Consider the following 24206-nt stretch of genomic DNA (forward strand, 5'->3'; position numbering starts at 1 on the left):
TTACTATTAGATCTGACTTAATCTGACTTTGGAGCCTCACCTTTCCCAGGATTCTTCCTAGGAAATAGTAGTGCCTGGCAAAAGAGTCTCCAACCAGCATCTCTGCAGTGGGGCTGGGATAGAGCAGACCCTCGTTGGTGGTCTTGAAGAAGCCCTGGTTGGGATTGAAGCCTGACTTGAGCAGTTCATTAAGGAACTCCCTAAAGATACCGCCACCATCGATGCCTGCCTCGTCCAGACCATGAGCGTTTAGCAGATGCACTCGAATCCTTTTCTTCAGATCTGGCTCTAAAAAAACAAAGCAAAAAAAAAAAAATCACAGCACATGAGGAAGAATTTATGAAGAGATGGATACAAGAACATGGGGACAAATGGCAGATGGTGTTTTTATTGCCCAATAAAATTCATAGCCACAGCAATATGTGACTATGTTCACCCTTTCTTCTGATAAATGTGGCAAAAAGCCCACCCAAACATTATGTTGACCTCATTGATTTTCTTTGTATTTTTCCACATTTATTTTATAAGAAGTTCAGTTTCATCATTCATTTAAGTTTTTCTTCTAAAGGCTTGGACTTAATTTACAAGTTCTGTGTCCGTGGGTGCGCACACGTTTCCATTCATGCTATAGTAGGGGGCTGTGTCCGTCTGGTGCTCCATGCATGTGTATTTCCCGATCTGGTGTGTCTGTGTGTTTGTGTGTGAGAGAGAACGAGAGCGAGGATGAGTGAGAGAGAGAGAGAGAGACAGAGAGAAAGAGCACATTCATAAAGATTCATGAATGTGCCATGTAACTGATGAGTGAGCACCCATGCAGCAGTTTAACTGGCAAGAGTTTTCTCATATACTTTACTCTGCTCCTCAGTTCCTTCAAACTGAGACAATCATTTGGACTCTAATTGGCACAGTCATAGCTACTTTTAAGCTTCATCTTGCATTTTTCTGAAGCAGTCAAGGTTGACATTGAGGACCTGGTAAAATACTTTTTAACAGCATACCTGACCATTTATTATTTTATTTAAAGAAATCAGATGTACTGCTGCATTAACCAGTACAGTTATTTTCTATAAAAACTACAAAAAACATCTTCGAAAAACTCAAACTTTCACAAAGGTAATGAAGAGCAAACTTTTCAATTGGTGACATGATTATGTCTGGAAAAAAATATACAGTCTATATCAGCAATATCTACATGTACACCTGTATTATATGTTTTTGCAACAAACACATCTTGGGAGGAAGCATTCACTTGACCTGCAGAATATTCAAATGAAACCACATAAGAGGTCATGTTTCAGTATAATTAATGTATAACAATAAATCAAGGCAGCTATAACTTATAGACACATAAATGATATAGATCATGTCTTCAGCCCAGCAGATCAGGTCTCCTACTACTCTTTTTAATCAGATTGCCCCCACCGAAGTGCCCTTTCAAATTCAAACACAAAAGAGGTGACTTAAAATAATTGATTCCGCTTTTATGTGATCCATTATAATAATCGGGACCACAATTATGCTTTACTGAAATTCAATACTCTGCACAAGGAGAGAGATAACCTTCATCTTTAATGCTAACCGGAACCTTGAACCTCAATATCATGATTTTATTGGGCACAATAAGAGTTTCACTAATAGTCTTAATATTCACTACACTATGCTTCCTTTCCTCTCATAATTGTGGTCCATAGCATATATAAGCAAACAACACAGATACTACTGCACACTCTCCTGGAGACATGATTCAGGCTGCCTCCACACATTTATCGTAACTCTAAACATTAACTATCAATTCACAGGTGAAACAGCTTTTTTAACATTCGTGTTGAAAGTACCATTTTCTGGAGAGAGCTTATCATAGGCATCTTCGTAAATGTAGTTGCGTCTGATGGTGACATTGATTCCATCAGGGAATGGCCCGTCCCCCTGCACGTCCCGTTTGTCGGCATAGATCAACCTCTGGAAGATCTACAAGAGAGAGGTAAGCCCACCAGCAGGGTCAGTGGCAAAGCTGACAGGATATCTTTTCACTTATTCCTAAATTTACAGAAATAAGGAATTTCATTCTCTTTATCATATTCTATGATTTTGATTGTTTCTTCTATCTTTTTTTTTTTTTTTTTGAAGATGTATATGTGGGACAGGAAAGACTGGCAGAGACAGTAATTAAGGACAGAGACAGTTAGTCGCAGGACAGTAATTAGATGGCACATGTCTTAAAGCCTTTACACACCACTAAGCACCAATTTGTTTCCTGTATATATTGCAATGGGACCCGGGTGACAGCGGCGGCGGCAGCAGCAGCAGCTACCCATAGGAATGAGCAAAGCTTTTTTCCTATATCTGCCTGTGCCATTTGATCATTTCAAGTCTGCCAGCTGGTTGTTCACCAAGGAGACAGAGGGAAGCAGAGATCAGTAGCATAGCAATGGTGGCATCCATGGAAGAATATTGTTTCTGCTTGTGTCATAGTTCACAAAAACAAAATTAAGAATATGTATGTTTTATTTATTAGAAACCTGTCTAGCATCTTTCCTGCCTTCGATCTAATGCATGCTGGGAATGGCTCCGGCCCCCCAGGACCCTAAATACAAATAAGCAGATATGGAAGATGAGTAGATGGATGGATGAATGGATGGTAATTAATCAGGTCAAGTCGGGTCAAATCAGCACTGTAACTTTAAATACTTCCTGGAAAAAGACAAAATATTTCTTCAGCCTGTAGAGAATTCATTCACAGGTGGAACTACTATGAAACATATTTTCTCATGATTATTTTCATTGGTAAACGCGTCTTTTTGAAAAAAGCAAAACTAGTTTAAGTAAACTGATTAAAAAAATATCCAATCAACATCTCTCCAATTTTGTGATAAATATGTATACATATACATGTTAAACATGTATGTTGTAATATGTATACAAAATGCGCAGATTTAACACACTTCCTATATTCATATCATTGCTCCTGTTAGCTTTTTTTTTTTTTTTTTTTTTTACACATTTCAGATTTAAAAACAAAAACAGGAACAAGAACTCGATATCTTAAAGCTTTGTCACAGCATGTTTATATAAACATACTGTGGTAAAACAACCAATGCACACATGCACACCTGTCTAGACCCAAGTCTGATATTTTCCCAGCAGCCTGTGGTTAATCCTGCTGGAACTGAGCCTGTTTACTACTGTGTGTATTTGGAGTTCAACTCAAAAACAGTTGTGCAATTACACTGTGTATGTTGTTATAAAAATGATTTCACTGTTGCACCCAGAAATGTGCAGTGTTCACAATTAAATTCCCTAAAAAAGAGAACTAATCCATATAAATAATACACGTGATCATGCATCACAACAATAAAGAGAGATACATTGTATTTTTTGCATCAATATACTGCAAATTTCAGTCATACATAGTGCCGATAATGTGGAGTATCCCATCATATTGTAATATGAGCCACATTATTGAAATCAAACTGTGAGGTCCTTGCTAATACTCAGCCATAACGCTGCATAAATGAACAGGGTCTCCATATAAAACTGGTTGCTGTAGTTGTGTGGAAACAGCAGTGCAGTACCTTGACTCGCTCTTCGAAGGGAACCACAAATGGGAGCTCTGTGAGGATGGCCAGATGTCTCTCTTCAGACACAGAGAGCTGCGGAGGCTCCAAGCCAACTGCAGACAGACAGACAGACACACACATTATGTTAGCGCTTTTTCACAGCCAACCATTCTCCTCTCACCATGTGTTAACACTAACATTCCACTGCTACAAATTTCTAATCTAAAATGATGATGATTATTTCCCTAGCTATCATGATGATTGTTATTAATAATAATAATTCTTGGCTTTAATTAGGTGACCAAATTATTTTGCTGCAGTAATTGTGAACACATCCACACACTTAAATCTATAAAATATACCTTCAATAGGCCAAATCTTCAGTCTGTAAGACCTTTATTAACTCATGCAATAAGATCCTAGAGACAGCAAGTGAGAATGATCTTGATCATTGTGAATTCAACTGATTTTCAGCCAGTTGAGCAGTAGACATGTACATTTAAGTTTATATACTACTGTCCAGCTGCATGCATCTTAAGCTGATCAAAGACAGCACCGCAACCACAGCTGCAGCCACAGCTGATACAACAGGTATGTTAATGTTCAACCAGGCTAAAGCACTGTGCTTGCACCTTGTGATCTCTTTCTCTTCCTCTTCCTGGCAGAATAATGTCCATACCAATATATGGATACTTTTCACTATGGCCAACATTTAACACTTGGACAATCAATAGTCCTATACAAATCCTAAGCTGCTGGAGTCAATGACATCAAATGTGAGAGTATATTATAGGATCCAAAACACCATAATAAAAAATATCCTACATTTATTTAAAAAAAAAATATCCTAATGGGTTTACATCATAACAAAAAACCCTTTTTTATCCCAAAATTGAAATGAGCTTTTCTCTATCTAAGACGCAGTCCACCTTACTGCTGGCTGTTTACAGGCATACGATTAAAGACAACTCAATCCTCCCTTCGCCACTCCACAATAATACACCCTTTTAATTAACTCAACTGTGAGCTGCCCATCCACCTGTCTGGCTATATCCATTAAGCAGACGTTTGTTTTGTATTAAACTCGGGGTTTAGACTGTTTAGCTTACAAAAAAAAGAGAAAAACTGCCACAACAGCTAAACTGCTATTCGCCCTCCTCACTTTGCTTCCACCACAGCTCAATTATTCTGCTCAATTAGTCAATCTGATCTGCATTTTCCCATCAGGTTTCCATCTTTGAGGAGAAATATGGCTCCAGTGTGGTCAATACATTGCTCATTCATCAGCCATGGGCCTGTCCATTTAAGGAAATGAGAAAAGGCCAGACAAACACATGGACCAGATGTGGCTGAGTTCATCAGGTACTTTCACACTAATTGAATTTATCCCATACAGCCTGTGGGTGGCATTAGGTAGATCATACACACATTGTTATCAGCTTGTTTTCACACCGTACTTCACAGGAACCTGGGAAGCTCGAAGTGAGCCAGAAGACGTTCTGCCTGCGTCAGTGTGTTTCCCTGCAAGCAGCTAATTGACTCAATGAAGACTAAAGTGGTACTCTAGTTTTGTTAAAACAAGAACGGTAAACAGCTTTTTCCAAGTTCACTCTGGGAGACATTTTCACATTATGATGGTATTTTTACCCACTTAACCAAAAAAAGACTCAATGCCAATTTGGTCATAGACAATCCCATTTGCTTTCATCACTAACATATGCTACTCGTACAGCCAAGGCAGTTCAGTTTGCATTAGTAATCATCACAACTCCTATAGATAGAAACAAGGGAAGGAGACTTTCTCCCATCCCCTTTACATGTTATTATATTGACGCACAGCTCCATAGAGAATGAATTGGAAACATGGAGAAGGTGACTTTGGACAGCCATTAGGATGATTTTCCTGGGCTATGTGTCAAGCTGAGACAAGCATTATACGAGTCTAAAATCTAATTCATTTCCAGTGGAGCGCTACGCTTCCCATCAGTATGCCATCATGAATAAAGTCTTGGATTACATTTGGAACAGTTATTCCTGTTTTTATGACCACATATACTGACTACACTGTCCAAAGAAAAGATGGCAATATTCATCAAATTTTAAAATCAAGCAGTATTCTTTTTTATGAAAAACAACTAAGCTTTAATGGTACAAAATTTATTTTTCTCCATCAACTGCAGGTACCACTGCCACTGTACAGAAACACTACATTTCAAGGAATGGGTGATATTTGAGAATCAAAAATCAAATTGATAAAATAATGTTTTACATGGAATATTGAGATATTGTGTGCATTCTCTGTATTATTAAAGTGCAAGTATTTTTGACAGAAACATAAGCACACATTTTACTTTTCATTGGCAGATGCAGATGAATGCTTATACCTAGCTTGTGCTTCTGTCATGACAGCTCCACACAGATATTTAATAAACTTGTCCCATGTCATGGTTAATTTCCTTGCCTGATTTCCCATTTCATCTCACTTTTGATATAACATTTAAGATTAACACAATAAAAGCACAGTTTACCAGTTATGACTGCAAACTAACAGGCAACAAAAGCCTTCTATCCCAGTAAAACAAAGCAATTTAGTCATCTATTTTTAAAGAATTACTTTTAAATGTAAGAGGTTTCGCCATTACAAAAACCATTAAACAGATTACCATCGAGTGTTGACTGGAGTGGTCCGATGCGGCCCATCCTCCGTGTTCTCCACATGTGTCTTGCCGAGGGAACGTACAGCTGGGTAACCTGGAGAGGCAAGAGGCCTGCAGGTCAGCTAATTCTTCACCTATATTTTCCATCTACACACGCATAAATAAAGCACAGACGTTTTTGCAGCTTGGGCTTCGTGGTGGATTTATGGCAGTGGACAGCAATTCACTGTTTCATGTTTGCCTCATGTAAAGTGGCAATACAGACTCCATGACACAAGGTACATAAACATAACCCTGCAGTTACTGTGATCAATCAGATGAAGTTGATATTTTGATTAAAGAGTTGATATGGTCACGTTAAAGGGAAAATCCCATCCTCAAATACATAAGACATTATTCAAAAACAGGGACTGGTGACTCACATTTCATTTCTGGTGTCTTTTTGATGTTCTAATAGAGTTTTTCTGAGGGTAAACTCACCAAACTTGACACAAATAAAGAGGAGCTGTAGTTACAATGGAGTTTAATGGGAGAAAGAAGTGCACTCGCCCCCTTTTATGCTAGATTTCTCACTGCGTGTTTCTTTAACATTGCTGTAAATCTCTGAGTCTACAAAGAAACCCTTGCTGATTTATTTGATATACACTGAAACCTGATGGCTAACTCTTAGAATGGTGAATTTTTGAGCTGAGAATATCGTCCAGTGATGCTAGTGGATTCAATTTTGGCTATACTTCAGATCTGTGTTTTGAATAATGTCAGTGTGTTTTAGGCTGGAATTTTCCTAACCTCAGAAAACAGCAACATTAAATATTTATGTTGTATCCTGTGGCTGATACATCATTGTAGTGATGTATCACTACAATGATGTAATGAAGCCAATCAGTGCAATTTTAAAAATGCTAGAAAGAAAAAATGGGATCATTCCATTTCCTTAAGAAAGGAAATTTCGATCAATGGGATACTGTGTGTGACAGACTAATGAACTGACAGGGCTGATCCATATCCCCTCCCCAGTGATACTGTAGAAGCAAAAACGGTGCAAAATTTTGTCAGACTGCACCAGTGTATTTCCACAACACCTAAATTAAAGCTGTATTCACATTCCTACCTGCTAATATACCCACCTTATCAATTATCAATAAGGTCCTGTTGGTAATGCATTTAACATGACACCATGTCTTCATTTGTATAAACAACCACATTGCCACTTCACTCAAATTCCTCAGTAACATTGTGGACAAATAAATAAATAAATAAATAATCAATGAAATTAGGTTGTATGCCTAAATGGCCAAAAAATCATACAATGGTGCAGAAACTTATTTGTTATAATGAGGTAATTTAATAATTAATTTAACATTTTGTTTCACTTGACTGATAAAACTGAAGGTCAAATTACATGCAAAAATGACACAAAGTAGAAACTAAAAAGCGATGATGATAATGTGGTACCTTATCTGCTCGTATGTTGACCTCTTCAGAGAGCCAGTGACCTGCTGGACAGAAGGGTCGTCTGATGTCACGGGCCTTCACCATCTTCACCAAGTTAGTGATGACCTAAGTTGTAGATCAAACACACAGACATCACATTAATGACACCAACTGGGGGAAAAGATCCCACAATTAATGCTAAAACAGCATGTCGCATAGTGTTTGTTTCAAGTACATTTCAAATATGAGAAACAAACAAGTCAGACACAAGCTGGTCGAAAAGACGATGTGCTTTCTCTTAAAGAAAAAAAACAAAAAGCAATTTGAGAATTCAGCCATTAGTGCACCATTTATAGGGAGTATAAAAGAAAAACGACTTGCACCGTCCCTCAATATCCAGCCCTGTTAATTACCGAGGAGGTATGCTGACATCAGCCTCAGGACAGAGACTGAAAAAGACACAGCATCAGTGGTTCATTGCACCGCAAGTAGCACTGTGGTTCTCGCCTGGCCTGCAGAGGGCTTCTGCTTAAGGTAATATTTCACTTTGATGTAACATTTCCACTACAGCATGCACGCTGCTACTTGGATTTATGAACAGGTAACCACTAGGATCAGCTACGCTGAGCATCTGTACGCTACTGTGTTCAATATTCTTTTGTTTGAATCTCTATTCTTCACCATTCTGACACAACTGAAAGCAATCCATGCCTTACAAATAGATATTATTCTTTATCTAGTTCTGTTCCTGTCTGTGCAGTGTATTCCTGAGCCATGAAAAAGCAATGGTATGACTGTGATTGTCAATTAGCAAGATAATTACTGGACTATCACAATTTTGCTGGAAAATTAATTTTACGCCCCCAGATTTTTGCAGCTGCAGGCCCTGGTGTTTGGCGAGCCTCTTGGTTATTGCCACTCCATATTATGCATGCCACTAAAAGGCTCTGCTGTTGCTATGACTAGTTGCTCCCAGTCATCCTCTCTGTAACCTCATTCATGTCATTTCATGAGAATTAGCTAAAGGAGCGGTTCTGCCTGCCGCAACAGTAACAGCCAGGCGATTTCCATATAATAACCAGGCTAGATTGTTCCAGTCAAAATGTTCTTTCCTAAAGCACATCATTTTCATAAAGTGACAATCAATCTTGGCTAATCATGGGAGGCGACCAGAGTCTGCAATAATGGCAAGTGCAAAATGCTGTAAAATGCGCGTGGTGATGGGTTTGGAGCGAGCCTACCCCCTGACTCAAGGAATGAATAAGCATTCCTTAATTAGCCCATCGGGTTAAGTGCAAGCCTTAATGGGCCTTTCCCAAACTCCGGCGTGACATCGCTCTCCAAACATGGCCAAGAAGAAAGTTCCATTAGCAATATTAATACAAGCTTAGTTGATCATTTTCATTCAATTAACTTCTTTCAATTAAATAGATAGCTCGACAATGGAGGTGATAAAAGATGGGGAGGGACAGCTGATGACACGAACCAAACATTAGTGTGTTAGGGGTCAGTGGCGTTAAACCGACTGTAAATCCCACCGTTCAATTTGGAAAATGCATTTCCCCTGCTCCCCACTTCTTTAATGGGTCGTTTTAGCTGACAAGAGGCCTTTGAGCAGATCTTTTATGAAAATTCCTGACGTGCTCTTCGCGTATTTGCCACCTTTCACAGAGCACCAGTGTTCACTTTCAAATCCGTCCGCCAAAGACTAACAGTCAGGAACAAAGTCGTTTAATTACCGCTTCCTTGATCGAGAATGGAGGAAAGGAGAGGATAAAAGAAAGGGAGGGGTGGAATGAGAAAAAGAGCTAAGGAGAACGAAGTTAATGTTGTTATCTGCCTCATTTCCTCTGGGTAAATAACCAGAGGATGACCTCCACGGCTGCTCTCTGCCTTGTCTTTGTCTGTTCATGCATAGATGCTTGATTTCCCCTCACAGCTACAAACATGAGGTCGATATGCCTCAACGCACAAAGAGGCTTCATAACAATTAAGCCTAGTGCTACTGCATCACATACAATGACCAATGTCCTTTAGTATCAAAGTAAAACAATAAAACACACTTAGGAAAATTGCAAAGAGGCAATTCTGACGTCTCACTGTCTGAATTCACTGGAAGCAACATGGACATACAGATGGAAGCTACAACATTTGCCTTCAATTTTCATTTGGACATAAAAGCTCAATTAGAAAACTTATATCAATTTAGGTCTCGTGCTGTGTTAGGTATGTTCACACTGCAAGGCTTCTTGCTCAATTCTAAATTCCTGCTCATTTCTGATGATTTTAGAAGGTAGTTTTTATGTATTCAAGGACATAACTCAACTCAAAACTAATATGAATTGACAGCAATGTCAAAAAAGACACACTCTTGCTTTGAATAACACTAACAAGAGACATTATATTTGTTTTGACACCTATAATTTTCCCACACATTTTAGCCACATTGTGTGTCTTCAGGTGTTGACTGAATTGAGTTGTCTCCTCAAATACCAATCAATCTGTTTAATGTGCTATATTTTCATAGATGTGTCTTTGTCCCCCATGCTAATGGTGGTTTAGCCAAGCTGCCACAAGTGCCAAAATTCTGACAATTATTTCAAATGAATGACACAAGCTTTTCTAGCATTTGTCATGGCAACACGTATAAATTCTGATTTGAGTGTTCAGATACACATCCTCTGTAGACTGCATGCCTTGGGAACCAATTTTGTGCCACATATCAGTCTAGTCCAGGTTCAGGTCCAGAAAATGTGACTCCATGCAGCTATTTTCAGTTTGCAGGTATTACCCCTAGAATGCTAGGGGTGACACTTTCAGCCTTTTTATTATACCTTGAAGAGCTGTACCCATCGCTTCTGTTCAGCCTGGATTCGCTGCTGAACCTCAGTGTTTGTCTTGACACCCACACTGCGGAAGGCAGCCATGTACTCCTCACGGTGCTCCGTCTTGGTCTCAGGGTAGGCCAGCTTGATGATGCCCAGGCAGGCGTCCCTCAGACAACGAGACAGAGTCACCAGCTCTAACAGCGTGAAGGGCATCATGGACGACTGAGTCTGTCCTGCTGAGAGGCAGAATGTATGCACATCTTTTTATTAATATTGATGTTCACAATTACATAGCAGCAAGATAATACGCCACTGCCAAAAACAAAAAGGATGACAATACACCACTTGGCTAACAATACAAATAATGAAATCGGAATGATGGATGGGTCTGCAGGATGCCCAACTAGTCCTGATGCAGCACAGCATTAGCAGGATGCTAGGATTCTGGGTGCTATGGATGCCTGGCACCCATGGCCAACAATGTGGAGAAGACCTTGGAATGTAAAAATATTGGTAAAACACTATATAGGTATTATAAATAATTATAAACTAATTCCAGTAATAAATTCACTGTTATAACCTTTAACCACAAACGAGATTTCAATTTTCATCCAAGACACAGATTTCAGCTACAGCTTGCACCCAGATGCATGAAAAGCAAGCTCCACCTCTGCTGCATAACACAGGGATGAGTCAAACCAAGATGGATGACGTGGGTCCAGTCGAGACATCCATGATGCCCAAGCTTCGACATTCTGTCAATAAATGTGTTACCTGGCATCATGGATTATGGAATTTCTTATCCTAAATAGCTGTAAAGGGAATGGTGTGAATTTCCCCAGCTGGAGTACAGTACAAGTTTCATGGCAACACCAATACTTCAAGAGGACATTTCAGAGCTACTTTTTACTTTACCAAAATGTGAAAAAAACAAAGACTGTAGCTAATAAACAACTTAGATAAAAAAAAAAAATAAAAAAAAAAACTAAAAGGTGCAGCATAATGATTCAAATCTAATGGTAAAATCTGCTACCTTCCATTTCATGGCCAAAGAACTCGCTGTCATGCACGGAGATAAGCGAGTGGCTGAAGAGAGAGCTGAAGAGATAGAAGATGGGAATGATGCGGTTGGAGTCCTCAAGCGACATGGGAGAGCCTCGAGAGATCAACTGCAGCAGGGGCACCATGGATCTGATGGAGCAGACACAGATTAAGTAGGAGGCACATACAATATACGCAAACAGAGATAAATATCAACTGCATACAAGCTGACACCTGTATAAACTTGAGGACAGCCCCAAAATTTCAAGCACCTCTGCAAACACTGACAGCATTGAATCAACTCACCCTGTGATCATTTTAGTCGTCATGGAAGTTATCAGGTGCCAGAGATGCCTCAGGAAACGTGCATTGAAAGCTAAACTGTACAGAAGTCTGGAGAGAACAATAGACAAGATAGATACAATTGAAACACTGACTCAGATAACTTTGACGTGCCAGTGCAACAACAGACACAAATTAAAAAGCTAATTCAATCAGAAGACACAATCAGTGAAATCAGTAAAACTACTTTCTATCTAGCTCTCGTCTATGTCAGAATTGTTAACTTTGCCCAAGCAAGCAGAGGACGCACGTAAAAATGGGTAAAAAATAAAATAAAAAAAGTTACAAGCTTTTCTGTCATAGAATTTTCTTGGCCTTTCTCTCCAGTTTTATACCTTGTGAGGGCCCAAAAAAGATTAAATGAGCCATTAAGCTTTATTTAGGCGACGCACCTTCCATTAGTAAACTAGTTGCTGGCGAGGATACCCAGCCTGGGTCATAAACAGCCCTCTGGCTTCCTGCTGGAGCCCCATTTAACTTAATGGCCAAAGAGGGAGACAATGGAGGAGAGAGGAGGAGGGGAGGCCTGGCCCTTGCTGTGACCCCGCAGCACCGGCGTGCTTCCACACTCACAGTGAATTACATGATAACACTGCAGAGGGCCCACATACCTCAATACTTGCTCCTGTGGCACCAAGGTGTGAAGCTGCTCTTTGTTAAAGACTGTGTGTATACTGCCAGATTGCTTGCCGTTTTCACACAGAGGGTTGAGAACAAGTGACAATAATGTGGTAAGTAAGCTAAAAGGCGAAATAAAGCACACTGCATATAATGGGCCCTTGTCTGAAGAGTGACAGTACTGGCACTTGTAGTGGCACTTGTAAGGATGCCTGCCTTTAATAGGGCATCCTTGTTTTCACAGTAGAAGAGAGGGGTAAAGGTCAACAGAGGAAAAACCGGTGAGAGATAAAGAAGAGGAAGTAGAGGGTGAAAAAGTGAATGTCATATCGGCTGAATATATTTTAATCTCAATGTCAATGTACAAAACCCTTTTGAGCACCCAAACTCAACAGAGCCAAAATGGAAATGAGTTTAAGGAGCGATGAGGGGCAGACAACCCTCAATTCAGCTTGAGAAATGGTTTGTGCCGAGGCCACACCATCTGTCAGTACTACAAGACTCGGGAGAATAGCGAGGAATAGCGCTCTGGGCTCTTAACAAGTGATGTGGGTGTTTGATTGAAATGGGAAACAAAGCACTAAATGCCAGCTGACATGGTGATTTACGGCCCGCAAGAACCCAAACCCCCATTTCAATCACGGAATGAACTGCTAATAAACAAAGTCAAGACATCAAAAGGGGTTGCATGTGCATGAGTGTGTGTGTGTGCGTGTGTGTGTGCTAAGTAGCTTGATGAATCACACCCAGATCATTTCATTTTGCAGTAATGAAAGTATCTCTGCTCCGCAGAAAATAGGCAGCCATGGTCAGGTCATGTGATAGCCAGCACAAAAATACAGAAAAAGTATCAGGTTTCCAACTAAATTCAGTTTGTTTTTGCAGTCTCCAAAGGTAAAATCATCAACATCATTATCTCACGTCAACTCAAAAATCACAACAACTGCTCAAAAGCAAATGAAGGACAGGAGTTCGTCTGCACTCACTTTCATCATGGAAACCCCGTTAGCAACAGCATGCTACGTTGACTGAAAATACACAATCAAAGTGAAATTACACCAAATACCCAAAGCTAAACAATTAAATCAAAATTACACCATACCTACTAAGACAAATACAGGCAAAGTCCAATTAGCAGACCAATTAAAATCACATCAGTTTACATCAAGCCTGAATCACGGTGCTGCTTTTAAGTTGTCCTCTTCAAAAAAAAAAAAAAAGGAGAGAGCAGTTTCATGAGACACTGTACATATTTATTAAAAAGGCACTGTGCCGGGCTGGCCAACCAACTGGGCAGCCTCTTTTTTTTTCCTGTAAGAGCAGTAAATCAGGGCCGGGATGCAATTTGCTCCCCTTAGCCTCTTGTAAAGCTATCCCGTCCACTCCTGCAGTGATTAATCTTTCTCAGTGAGCTAATTATTTTGTACAGATATCCAATAATGATGGAGGACGAAGGAGAGGATTTATGGTAAAAGCGGTGGGACGGAGGAAGCCGTAAAAATTGAGGGGGGCAAAAAATACACGGGATTTGTCTAAATTCTATCCGTTGATTCGTAAGCAATATACCAAAATCACTTGATCGCCTGACATATACAGGCATTTTGAGCCAATTCATGCTAAGCCATTACACACAGATAACCTATGTCGTTTTTGGCTAGCAGGGGGCTGGTAACAGAATAGACCTAACACATTACTGCTCACTCTAAATGCATTTTCCCTGCAGCACATGCACTGAAATCGCACAAACACCCTCCCAACACACACATACAAATGAACTGGTAGCTTCCTGGTTTGGATGCACTAATGATTAACCAGAGCAGGTTGACCATCCATGAAGCTCCGTCAGGACCACCTTCCGTCAGTCAGAGCACCACCACCCCCCACCTCTGACATCCTGGCCCTAATGTAATCAACCTGAGAAGGGGTAATTGCCCTCATCCAGTACTGACAGCTTCCCTGACATCCCTGCTTCCTCTGCCGGTTGTAAATGCCAGTGGGTGAGCACCACTGATAACTGCCTGCCAGCCTCGCTTCACCGTTATTTACATTACTGCTTACAGCGCGGAAACACATAAAGACACAGTTTTCCTCTCAATCAGGTACATGTGTAAACAATCCCTTTTGATGCAAGGTTCATCTCTGCAGGCTCTGTAAAATGCTATAATCATGAGCTTTTAAATATGTTTCCATTGCATCTTTTGATTAAGAAACCTTTGATTGCTTAACTGTAAAGTGCACATTGATTGCAATTAGTGGAAACAGAATTTCTTGAAAACCGCAGTTGTAATAGTTTCATTATAATTTTTGTTATTTGCCGTTTCATACTTCAATTACTTGTTTTTAATGGTTTTTAAAAAAGATAGACAGATAGATAGATAGATAGATAGATAGATAATGTATAGTTTATATAATTTGTCATTCTGTGAACCACTTGGTGAGGAAATGTGTTTTGTTAAAGGCTCTCCCAAAATAAATTTCTAACATCATATGTGTGCTCATGTACCTGACTTTTGGCACCATGAGGCGGTGCTGCACCATGAGTGTGTGGCAGATGGATGCCATCATGGTGAAGACCTCCTCACTGGCTGAGTCCCTCCACACCAGGTTCAGCAAGGCATTAGTCTGCTGTTTGGTGTCCAGCTTGTGGACACACTCCTCCGTGATCAGCTGCACAGAGATCCGGCTGTCATCCTGATACAGGAACACATACAAACAGAGACAGTCGTGGGGTGAAACACTGGAATGAAGACACTGATGTAGCGCATTAAGCCACAACACAATGACAGTGTGCAATAGAGTAGTGAAAATGGGGAAAATTTCTTAACCACTTATGTCAGTTCAAGAATTGCACAGGGCCTTTACAAAGGCCGGTAGTATATCACTTAGGGTGTAAAGGGAATACCTGTTTTTTTTGTTTGTTTGTTTGTTTTTTTAATTTATTTCTGACCTTTGATCCTGAGAACAAACAAAAATTATTTGCTTCTGTATGTCTTTGTAGGCCATCATAATACAGCGCATGTCACAACACAATTACTATCACGATAATTTCCGATTCACAAGAGAACTGATTAAAAATGTATAAAAACAGAGCTTGAAATACAACCCACTACATGATAAACAGGGTGGCAAACAGACCCAGAGCAATTTAATTCAAAATTCCTATTCCAATTTATTGAAAAAGAATTAGCACAATACACTTAACACAGTGCACTAAGAAAGATGCCATCATACGACAGCCCATATAGGATACATACTGATACAAAGGGCAAGAGAATTGATACAGTATTCCAAAAACCATGATGCACAGCGGAAAACAATATTTTTTGCAGTCAAACATTAAGGGTTTTTGAAGGCTGATTACTACTTTTAAATGAAGACTTTACAAAAAATATTGAATAAATAAAGGAAAATATAAAAAAGAAAAGTTCATGAAAGGTTTCATAGTTTTTTTATGTGCATTATCAAATTGATGAACCTCCAGCATTTCAAAACACTGATGATATGACAGTAGAAAACAACAGCCAATGTCAAATATTTCATTATGGGCCTGATATATTGACACATTTTATACGCTGGTCTTAGTTCCAACATTGCTGCCTGTCAGTGAGTGTATTTATGTGTGTTTATGTATTGTACCTGCATGGGTGGTGGCTGGATGTCGGCATCATCTTCATCCTCTGAGTCACTGCTGACCTCAGGCCTGCTGCTGCTCTCTGACACCGGCAGCAGCGGCAGCAGCGTTTGCAGAGCCCGCAGGTACAGGAGGAGGCCCTCTTCTGATAGTGAGCCTGCCAACACAAACCCATCCAACATCACTGCCACCTCCTCTGCAGATCTCTTTGTAAAACACCTCATCATACCTTACCTCTCTATAAATCAATCCCCGAAGGAGTTCATACTGCTAATGAGCCATGCTTCATTCACCTCATAAACACAAGCTACAGTACATATGAATAGATAAATTATATATAAACTATAAAATGTGTATGGCACCCACCTAGGCAGTTCTCTCCTGCAGAAAGGACAAAATAAAACAGCCATGGTGCCTGGCTCTGTGCTGCTGAGGAGGAGCCTATGGTGGCCTGGAGGGAGCCCAGGAAGGCCTCAAACGGGAATGAGAGACGGAAGTCTGACAGTGCTGGGATAAAGAAGTGAAAGATCTGCTCGGTGAACGGCGGCGAGATGAACTCCTCAGTGAAGGCTGCAAAAACAAACTGCCTGAAATTCAAGAGACAGAGAGAAATTCAGAGACAGAGACACATGGGAAAGAGTGGGATTACATGGGCAAAGAGGACAGAAAATGACATTAACCAAAGAGATGCGGTAGAGTGAAATTGGCAAGGCCAACATGTTGCTGGTGATTCATATTTTCAACATGAGAAGTTACAGGAGAAGGCTGCTAAGAATTCTGAAAACCAAAATTTTGCCTTAAAATTTGCTCCTAACAAAGAACAAAAGGGTCGGGCCGAGAGAGTGGGTTGCTCTATCGTCTCCCCGCTCTTTCTGCTTTGTGAGTGCTCCAATATTGTCTCTCCAAACAGAGCTGCTTTGTCTGGCTCAGTCACACATCTGGTGGGTCCAGTCAGATAATTAGCTGTTAGAGTCAGTGTGTACACAAGTTTCTCTCACTCCCGCCTTGCTTTTCTTCAAAGAAGAAAAGAAGTCCCCCCGACGTTTGTCATTAAGAATGTCTCAAATTGAGGGCAAATAGTCTGATATTCTGCACCATGGCAAGCGAGCAAGTCTACAGGCTTTTATGGCTTGTTGTAAATTGGTCTCTGAAGCAATTACTGCTTAACCACTGACTCAGAGGGACAAAAACTGCTGTAGTTTGTCTGATCAGTTTAATGGATGATTTTAAAGCACCACATAAGAGACAAAGACATTCCTATCCTGCTTTCTTCCAGTTCTGTTTTTTTTTTCATACTCAACAGCCAGTGACTTAGGTCTATATACTTCTTTATCTTGGAGATTTATGTATCAATAAGAGCTGATCCTGCATGGAGAGTTACAGTGCAGTCTTTTGTGATACTCTATTCATCTCCAACAGGGGACATTTTCTTTTCACTTGACCCCCTACAGAGGAAGGTCAGACCACAAGATCAGATACACAACAACGCCAGTGAAACTGGGATTGAGTGTCTTGCTCAAGGACTCTTCAGAAGGATGGGTGCTTGCTGCTGAAGGAGGTTGACCCTGGCCCTCCTAATCAATATGCCTCCCTGCTGGCAAAGTTCTGTTTGAGTTCTGTTCACATCCTGTGACATTAAAAGTCTTTCACAATCACTGCTGAGCTCACATAACTATGGTAAGAATTTTTTATCAGTGGCCACAGTTAGATGCTGCTAAATGCTGACTGTGTCAGGTAAACAAAAAAAGAGTCTATTTGCCACTTTTGGAAAGTAATCAGTCATGTGAATGCCCTTCTCTATTACTTGACTGAAAAGCCACTGTAGCCTGTAGAAAAAAAATGTACATGACCATAAAAATTTCAACTTGCTTGCTAACTTGCTAAAAGGTAGTATTGATCCCACATGAGCACTTCTATTCTGTAATCTTCTGACATCACACTACTCTGAGGTCACTGCTTTACATGACCTTTTGTATGCAACTGAAAAACGGCCCGGCAGCACGTCTAAATTATGACCAGCCACGTGCCAAATGCTGAGAAAATTTGTTATTGGTGGCTAAATCATTAAGGGTCAACCATTACACTGGCAGATAACTTCTTGAGACAATAATATTTGAATCTATCAGTCATACACAACCTTTGGTCTTTGCCTGTTCTCAACCTTTGTCCATGCTGACCACAATACAGTCTCTCTGATCCTGAGCAAATCAAAGGTAATAAAAATAATACCTCTGTTTCCAAAAATACTCCTAACAGGCAACCTGTTAAACTTGCTGTCTGGGCAGATGTCACATTCAATTATTAATTCCTTCTGCTGTACCTTGCGCCTGTTGTGCAGGAGGAGTAGGTAAAGTGCAGGGGTTTGAGGATGTGCTCCAACAGTGTGCTTGCCAGAGGGATAGCAGGAGCCTCGCTGTATTCCAGACTGGAAGGGAGCCTGTGATTCACGAGGATATACAGCGACCTGTAGTATCCTGAGAGAGAAAGAAAACAACAAGAGCATAGCAGCTATATATGTTGTTTGCTGTAACACAGTAAGGAACAAAACTCTATCTCTGATTGATTGATATTGATTTTGTTGTCGATTGATGCTTATAGCCAAATGTACTGGTTTTAATATGAATAATTATTTATAATATTACCATTGATATAGTAATTTCCTTTCTTACTTTGGAAACACAGGTCTATCTGCTCTCAGAGAGGATGTAAGACCCTGGGTGACTTGGAGTATGTAATAAAATAGCATCATGACTCACTGATACAGTTTATAGTTACAGGTCTGTAACAGCAAACAATTGTGTTCACTTTAAGTATTTAGCAATAATTGATATGTAAGAATTAGAGGAAATCAATCAACAGCCTGTGTATAATACACAACTGGCGCTATACCAACATTCATAGTACTCATGCACATAAGATTAGCAAGGGACGTTTTAGTATTCAAGATACAGTTTCCAATCCAAATCCAAAATTTCAAATGCCCATATTTGTTCTAAATAAGGAAATAACCGAGGCAACAGCAGATATATCACTGCTTCCTCTTCCACAATAACAAAGACCCAATAAGCCAAAGAGTCCCACTGACAAACGGCGAACACTCTTACCTTTCTGTACCATATAGTGCAAAATCTGCTCGATGAATGATGCTACACAGTTTGCGTCTTGGATAACAGGAAGATAAGTTCTCTCTGAAGAAAAGATCTCTAACATCCGCATGGGCACTGTAACATTCAAACTGTCGTCCTTGCAGTTCTGCAGAAGTCTGGGAGACAGAGAGAGAGGGAGAAAGAGAGGAAGAACTGTGATGACAAAAACTAGTTTCTTTATATTTTCAACTGCTATCCATGTGCTCATCTATATGCCTGTACATCCAATAATATGAAACCATCAGCACTGTACCTGCAGCAGAAGCCTAAGATCCTCTTGATCTGAAACACACATGACTGCCTCTCTGGACCTGCCAACAGCTTCACAAACTGACCGTTGTGCTTCACCAAGTTCTGACACAACCATATCTTTATAAACACAAAAACAGACAGACACATGTTGTGTTATATACACTAAAGTATGACTAAAGCATAAGGAATTGGCAGTAATACGTTCTGTGAATTAATGAATACACATGTAACTGATAAACACCAACTTGACATCACATGCTCACCAATCTATGTGCATCCACACTTTGTCTGTAAAAAAATATGAGTTGTCTTGTTAGGAGGCTGAGACTGGCACTGTCCAAGATGTGCTGTGCTCCTCCTGCCTGTGTCTGGCTGACACACTCATCAAACTTTGCCCTCTGGATGGCATACTGGAGAGAAAAATGAATAAAATCATAGCCACTACATATTATTGATGTAAAATGACCTGTATACAAAAACAGGTTTCAGTGTCATTTGTTATACTTGCCAGATTGTCTCAGTTATATATTCACTGGCCCACAAGGGGAGATGTTTGAGTTTTAATAGTGTAAAATACAAAAGTGCATACTGGCAATTGCGACACCTATCATATTCACAGATAACCTGCCATGATTAAATGATTAAAGCTATTCTGGAAATTTAACCGACAGTATCACTAACCAACAGCAACTTCATAAAGTGAAGAATGAATTGTGAGTTCGATAAGTCTCTCTATTCATCCATCCTGCCAATATATTTATTAGCCTTCAGTATGTATCAGTGTTTTTGTGGTAACTGTCAGGTGCTTTTAAAAATGAGCCAGTTCAATCCACTTTACTTGGTTTGCTGACAAATGATATAGGATCACTTTATCATTTTCAATCCAAGGATACTGTCACTTCCACAATGAAAAGAATCAGATTTTAACTCTTTGCTTCATGATTTTAAGTGCTCACCACCCAACTGTTTGAATCACTCTGAAGTGGCCTACAATATGACTGGTCAGAAAAAAAGAAGTAACGAGTATATGGGACCCAGAAGCAGGGCAGAGAAGCAACAATTATAGACTTATCACTGAGTAAAAAAAACATACTCCATCCTCCACACAATACAACAAAAATAATCACCCTAACCACTTTGCACATACCCATAGGCCTCTCCCTTTTTACTCACCAACTTCAACAAACTTCCTATTTGTCTCAGCAACAACTGGCTAATAAGACAGCTGATATTTCAAACTTATAACAGCCCATACAGCATTCATGAAACCAAAACATATCTGGGATAATTACTGAAGAAGATGACTTATGGAACCTAAAGGAACTTGCTTGTAGACTTACTTGATGTTTGAGGTCCTGGTACCCACGTATGTAGGACTGAATAATAATGGCATTCTTCAGTCTTCTCCTGTCATCCTGAATATAATCAAAAACATCCTTAAGAACTGACTGTGCCACCACTTGAATGACCTGTGTGACAAACTGGGCCACTACCCTCTTATCCTGACAGTTAAATAGCATACAGCAATTACTCTTTCAAGGTTGCAATCACAGGTTTTTTGACTCGAATTACAGTGCTAAATTCATTTATGTCTTCGTAACACTTGAGATTATTTTTAGGATTGTCATCAATAATTGCTCCTTCAAATGAACAAAGAGGACAGACATGCAGACTATGAACGATGTGCTTTCATGAGAAATTTGTACACAAAGCACGGCTCAGACTTACCTCTCTTTTTCTTCTGTCTTCTTGAAGGCGATGAAGTGTTTTTTCTTTCTCTTCCTAAACAGAAAGGTAAGAGAAGCTGAAACGCCATGACAATAATAACTAAGTCAGATATGATTTATGATTTACCATACCGCCAGTTGCCGGGAACATCTGCAATATGAATAAATCACACATTTGGCTTTTTTTTTTTTTTTTTTTTTTTATACATAAAGACTTATAGATGAGCTTCTCTCTGAAGGCCATTCTATGTAAAAAGTCAAACACAGCTTACCTTTTTACTGGCACCTCCAAGAGATACCTTGGGTCTAGTCTTAAAATCTCCTTCAAAGCTGAACATTGTTAGATTTTTTCCATTGACCAGTTTATTCAGGAAATGCCGCTGCTTTCTGAAACAGAAAATGAAACTTGCTTAGCTTGGCTAGCCCTTCGATCTTACATCTGTAGCACTTGATTTTGTTATCATAACCCATGTTCATCAGCTATGTAAACTAGGTAAACAGCTAACAAGCCCATAAGAGAGTAAAGAAACCACTGACACTGGTAGGCAAAAACAACATGACTTGTTTTACTGCCAACCTCCTTGTAATCATCCTCGTCAGCTAACCAGTTCACTGACAAATAAAGACATCTACTGGCTACTAATTCATGGCGTCAGCATAAGCCATATGATTTACGGATTTAATATCAATATGCACGAATGAGGGAAGAAAGAAAGCCGAAAAACTTAAGCCAACTGCCACCCTCAGTTTCTGCTTGCAACAATAGTTAGCTAGCTAGTTAGCTAATGACTCAGCAGCTGTCAGGCTGTAAACGCTGCTATTTCGTGTTAGAGGAGTCAGACTGTGTACAAAGACACCAAACTGCAAACAAACTTATTGATTGTGTGTCGCCCTGCTCATCCATACATGTGTACGTAACATGATTTTGTTGACGTTAGCATGGAAGCTAGCTAGCTAAGGCGCTAGCACTGAACCAGGCTAACTTTACGGGGGGTGTCTTCCTATCCGCATGTCCTCTTTGACATTTCTCCTATTACAAGATACGCGTTTGAGGATGATAAATAAATGACCTATGAGTAATTTACCTTTAACTTCTGAATTAAGGGGGGAACAAACACAAGAGCCCTGGAGCGGCAATTTAACACAAATGTCAGGTCTTCTTTTCCTCGGCTCTCTAGAAATCAACACAACAGAGAATAACTAGCCGTATCCGGTTCCGTCGATGCTTGAAAGCTGATTGGACAGAATCGATGTCCATAAGGTTTCTGCTGCTTAAACCCGCCCCTCGAAATAGACGCATTGAGATCAGTTGTAACCGAGTTCCATTGGGGTAAACTCTCTCTCTCTCTCTCTCTCTCTCTCTCTCTCTCTCTCTCTCTCTCTCCCTCTCTCTCTCTCTCTGTTCTCAGTGTGTGTGTGTGTGTGTATATATATATATATATATATATATATATATATATATATATTTCTAATGATGCAATCACACTACTTTCTGGCAGAAGTAAATGCACATTTGTGCCTTGTGGAAGAGTCTGGGTTTAATTGAACACCTTATCAGATAGACCAGGTAAAGAAATATATAGCCTCTTTTATAGCCCAGTGCTCCCCTTTACATTATTATTACAAAAAAAGATTTTTAAAATGTATTTTTAGACTAGCAAACCTTAGTATAACTTAATTGTAAGTAACCTAACTAAGAATAGCATAGTATCTACAGGAAGCCCATGCTACCTGTTCCACAGGATGAATATGAAAAAAGACAGAAAAGATCAAGTAACATGTGATGCATGATCAACAAGAAAATTCATGACAGTAGTGGATAAAAAAAACAATGGAAAGCAATTTAGGACATCGAAGCTTTGAAGGCATAACATCAAACTATCAGCTGGTCATTATCAATTAAGCTGATACTGGTCAAATGACTCTTACGTGTGTGTGCACATTTGACTTTGCACCCTTGATATATGATTACCAAGAACCTTATATTTTATTTAGGAACAAAAACAATAATAATTGATCAATATTATTATTATGTTTGACCATATGCCACTATTCCCATGTAACAACATTATTCCAAAATGTTGCTTCATGTTTCCCTCTACCTCTCCTGGGTGAGGATTGCCATGCAAAATGTTAGACTTACAATTTTGTCTCAGGCAATACTGCCACATTTATTTATTAATTTGCTGATTTGACTGGGACACTGCAGAATATAATTTAATGCATCAGATTATTGTCAGAATCTGTAATTTACATATATATTCTCTTGGAAAGAGCCATCAGCACATTAAAATACAATAATACAAAACATATTCAATTCAATTACACAAAAGGATTAACTTTTACTAATAATTAAAGTACTTTACATCCAAAAGTCAATGTGTCATTCATATCAACAAAACTGTATTACAATAAAAATAAACAATCAGTGCAGTTTAATGAAATATCACATGCAGAATCCTGACTGTACAACCAAATTGCAAGGTTTGCTGACCCTTTCTCTGCATCTGATGTATGCTGAACTTATTTATGTATTTGTGTATTTATTTGTTTATTTATTTTAAATTTAGAGCATTTCATACATGTGATGCTTTAAGGGCTGTCTGTCCAAATTTATGCAAAAGGCTATAACAATATTCAGGCTATAATTATGTGGTGGCTGCTATACCACACTTGAAACCAACTGGTGTTAGAAATTACTGCTAATTTTGTTTCCCTAAATCTAATAATGTCGGTATAGCACACAAATTGTGTTATTGTTGTCATATATCTGTGTTGCGGATGTTGGTGTTGGTATTGGTGGACTATTTGAAGTCATGCTGTTGGTATTGTATGAGGCACCAGCTATTAGAATGTGAATTTCATGCACAGTGTTGGTGTTGATATGGTGCCATGATCTGTTATGCAACTCAGCCTTCACTAATGAGATTTTAACAGTATGTAAAACACTGTACTCCATCAGTTGTCTGCCTT

At 39.5% G+C, this 24206-nt stretch overlaps 1 protein-coding gene across 2 annotated transcripts in view; it reads right to left on the reverse strand.

Moving 5' to 3' along the window:
* ube3c (ubiquitin protein ligase E3C) overlaps nt 1-22453 on the reverse strand; it is a 31533-nt gene extending 9080 nt beyond the window's left edge. The window contains exons 1-19 of one of the 2 annotated variants that reach the window (XM_030079324.1): nt 22319-22453; nt 21506-21620; nt 21235-21288; nt 20847-20921; nt 19770-19916; nt 19508-19623; nt 19213-19370; nt 18429-18582; nt 16475-16695; nt 16114-16265; nt 14981-15168; nt 11824-11910; nt 11510-11667; nt 10483-10709; nt 7670-7774; nt 6221-6308; nt 3573-3670; nt 1836-1968; nt 41-288 (exon numbers count right to left, since the gene is read on the reverse strand). In XM_030079324.1, the coding sequence (XP_029935184.1) occupies nt 41-288; nt 1836-1968; nt 3573-3670; nt 6221-6308; nt 7670-7774; nt 10483-10709; nt 11510-11667; nt 11824-11910; nt 14981-15168; nt 16114-16265; nt 16475-16695; nt 18429-18582; nt 19213-19370; nt 19508-19623; nt 19770-19916; nt 20847-20921; nt 21235-21288; nt 21506-21571 (2475 nt within the window). In that variant the 5' untranslated portion in view covers nt 21572-21620; nt 22319-22453. Of the gene's footprint in view, nt 1-40; nt 289-1835; nt 1969-3572; nt 3671-6220; nt 6309-7669; nt 7775-10482; nt 10713-11509; nt 11668-11823; nt 11911-14980; nt 15169-16113; nt 16266-16474; nt 16696-18428; nt 18583-19212; nt 19371-19507; nt 19624-19769; nt 19917-20846; nt 20922-21234; nt 21289-21505; nt 21621-22318 lie in introns of both variants that reach the window. The other variant, XM_030079323.1, reaches the window with a different exon arrangement.
* Nucleotides 22454-24206: the final 1753 nt, after the last annotated feature.

Source organism: Myripristis murdjan, chromosome 20, assembly GCF_902150065.1.
Source record: "Myripristis murdjan chromosome 20, fMyrMur1.1, whole genome shotgun sequence".
Lineage (NCBI taxonomy): Eukaryota > Metazoa > Chordata > Actinopteri > Holocentriformes > Holocentridae > Myripristis > Myripristis murdjan.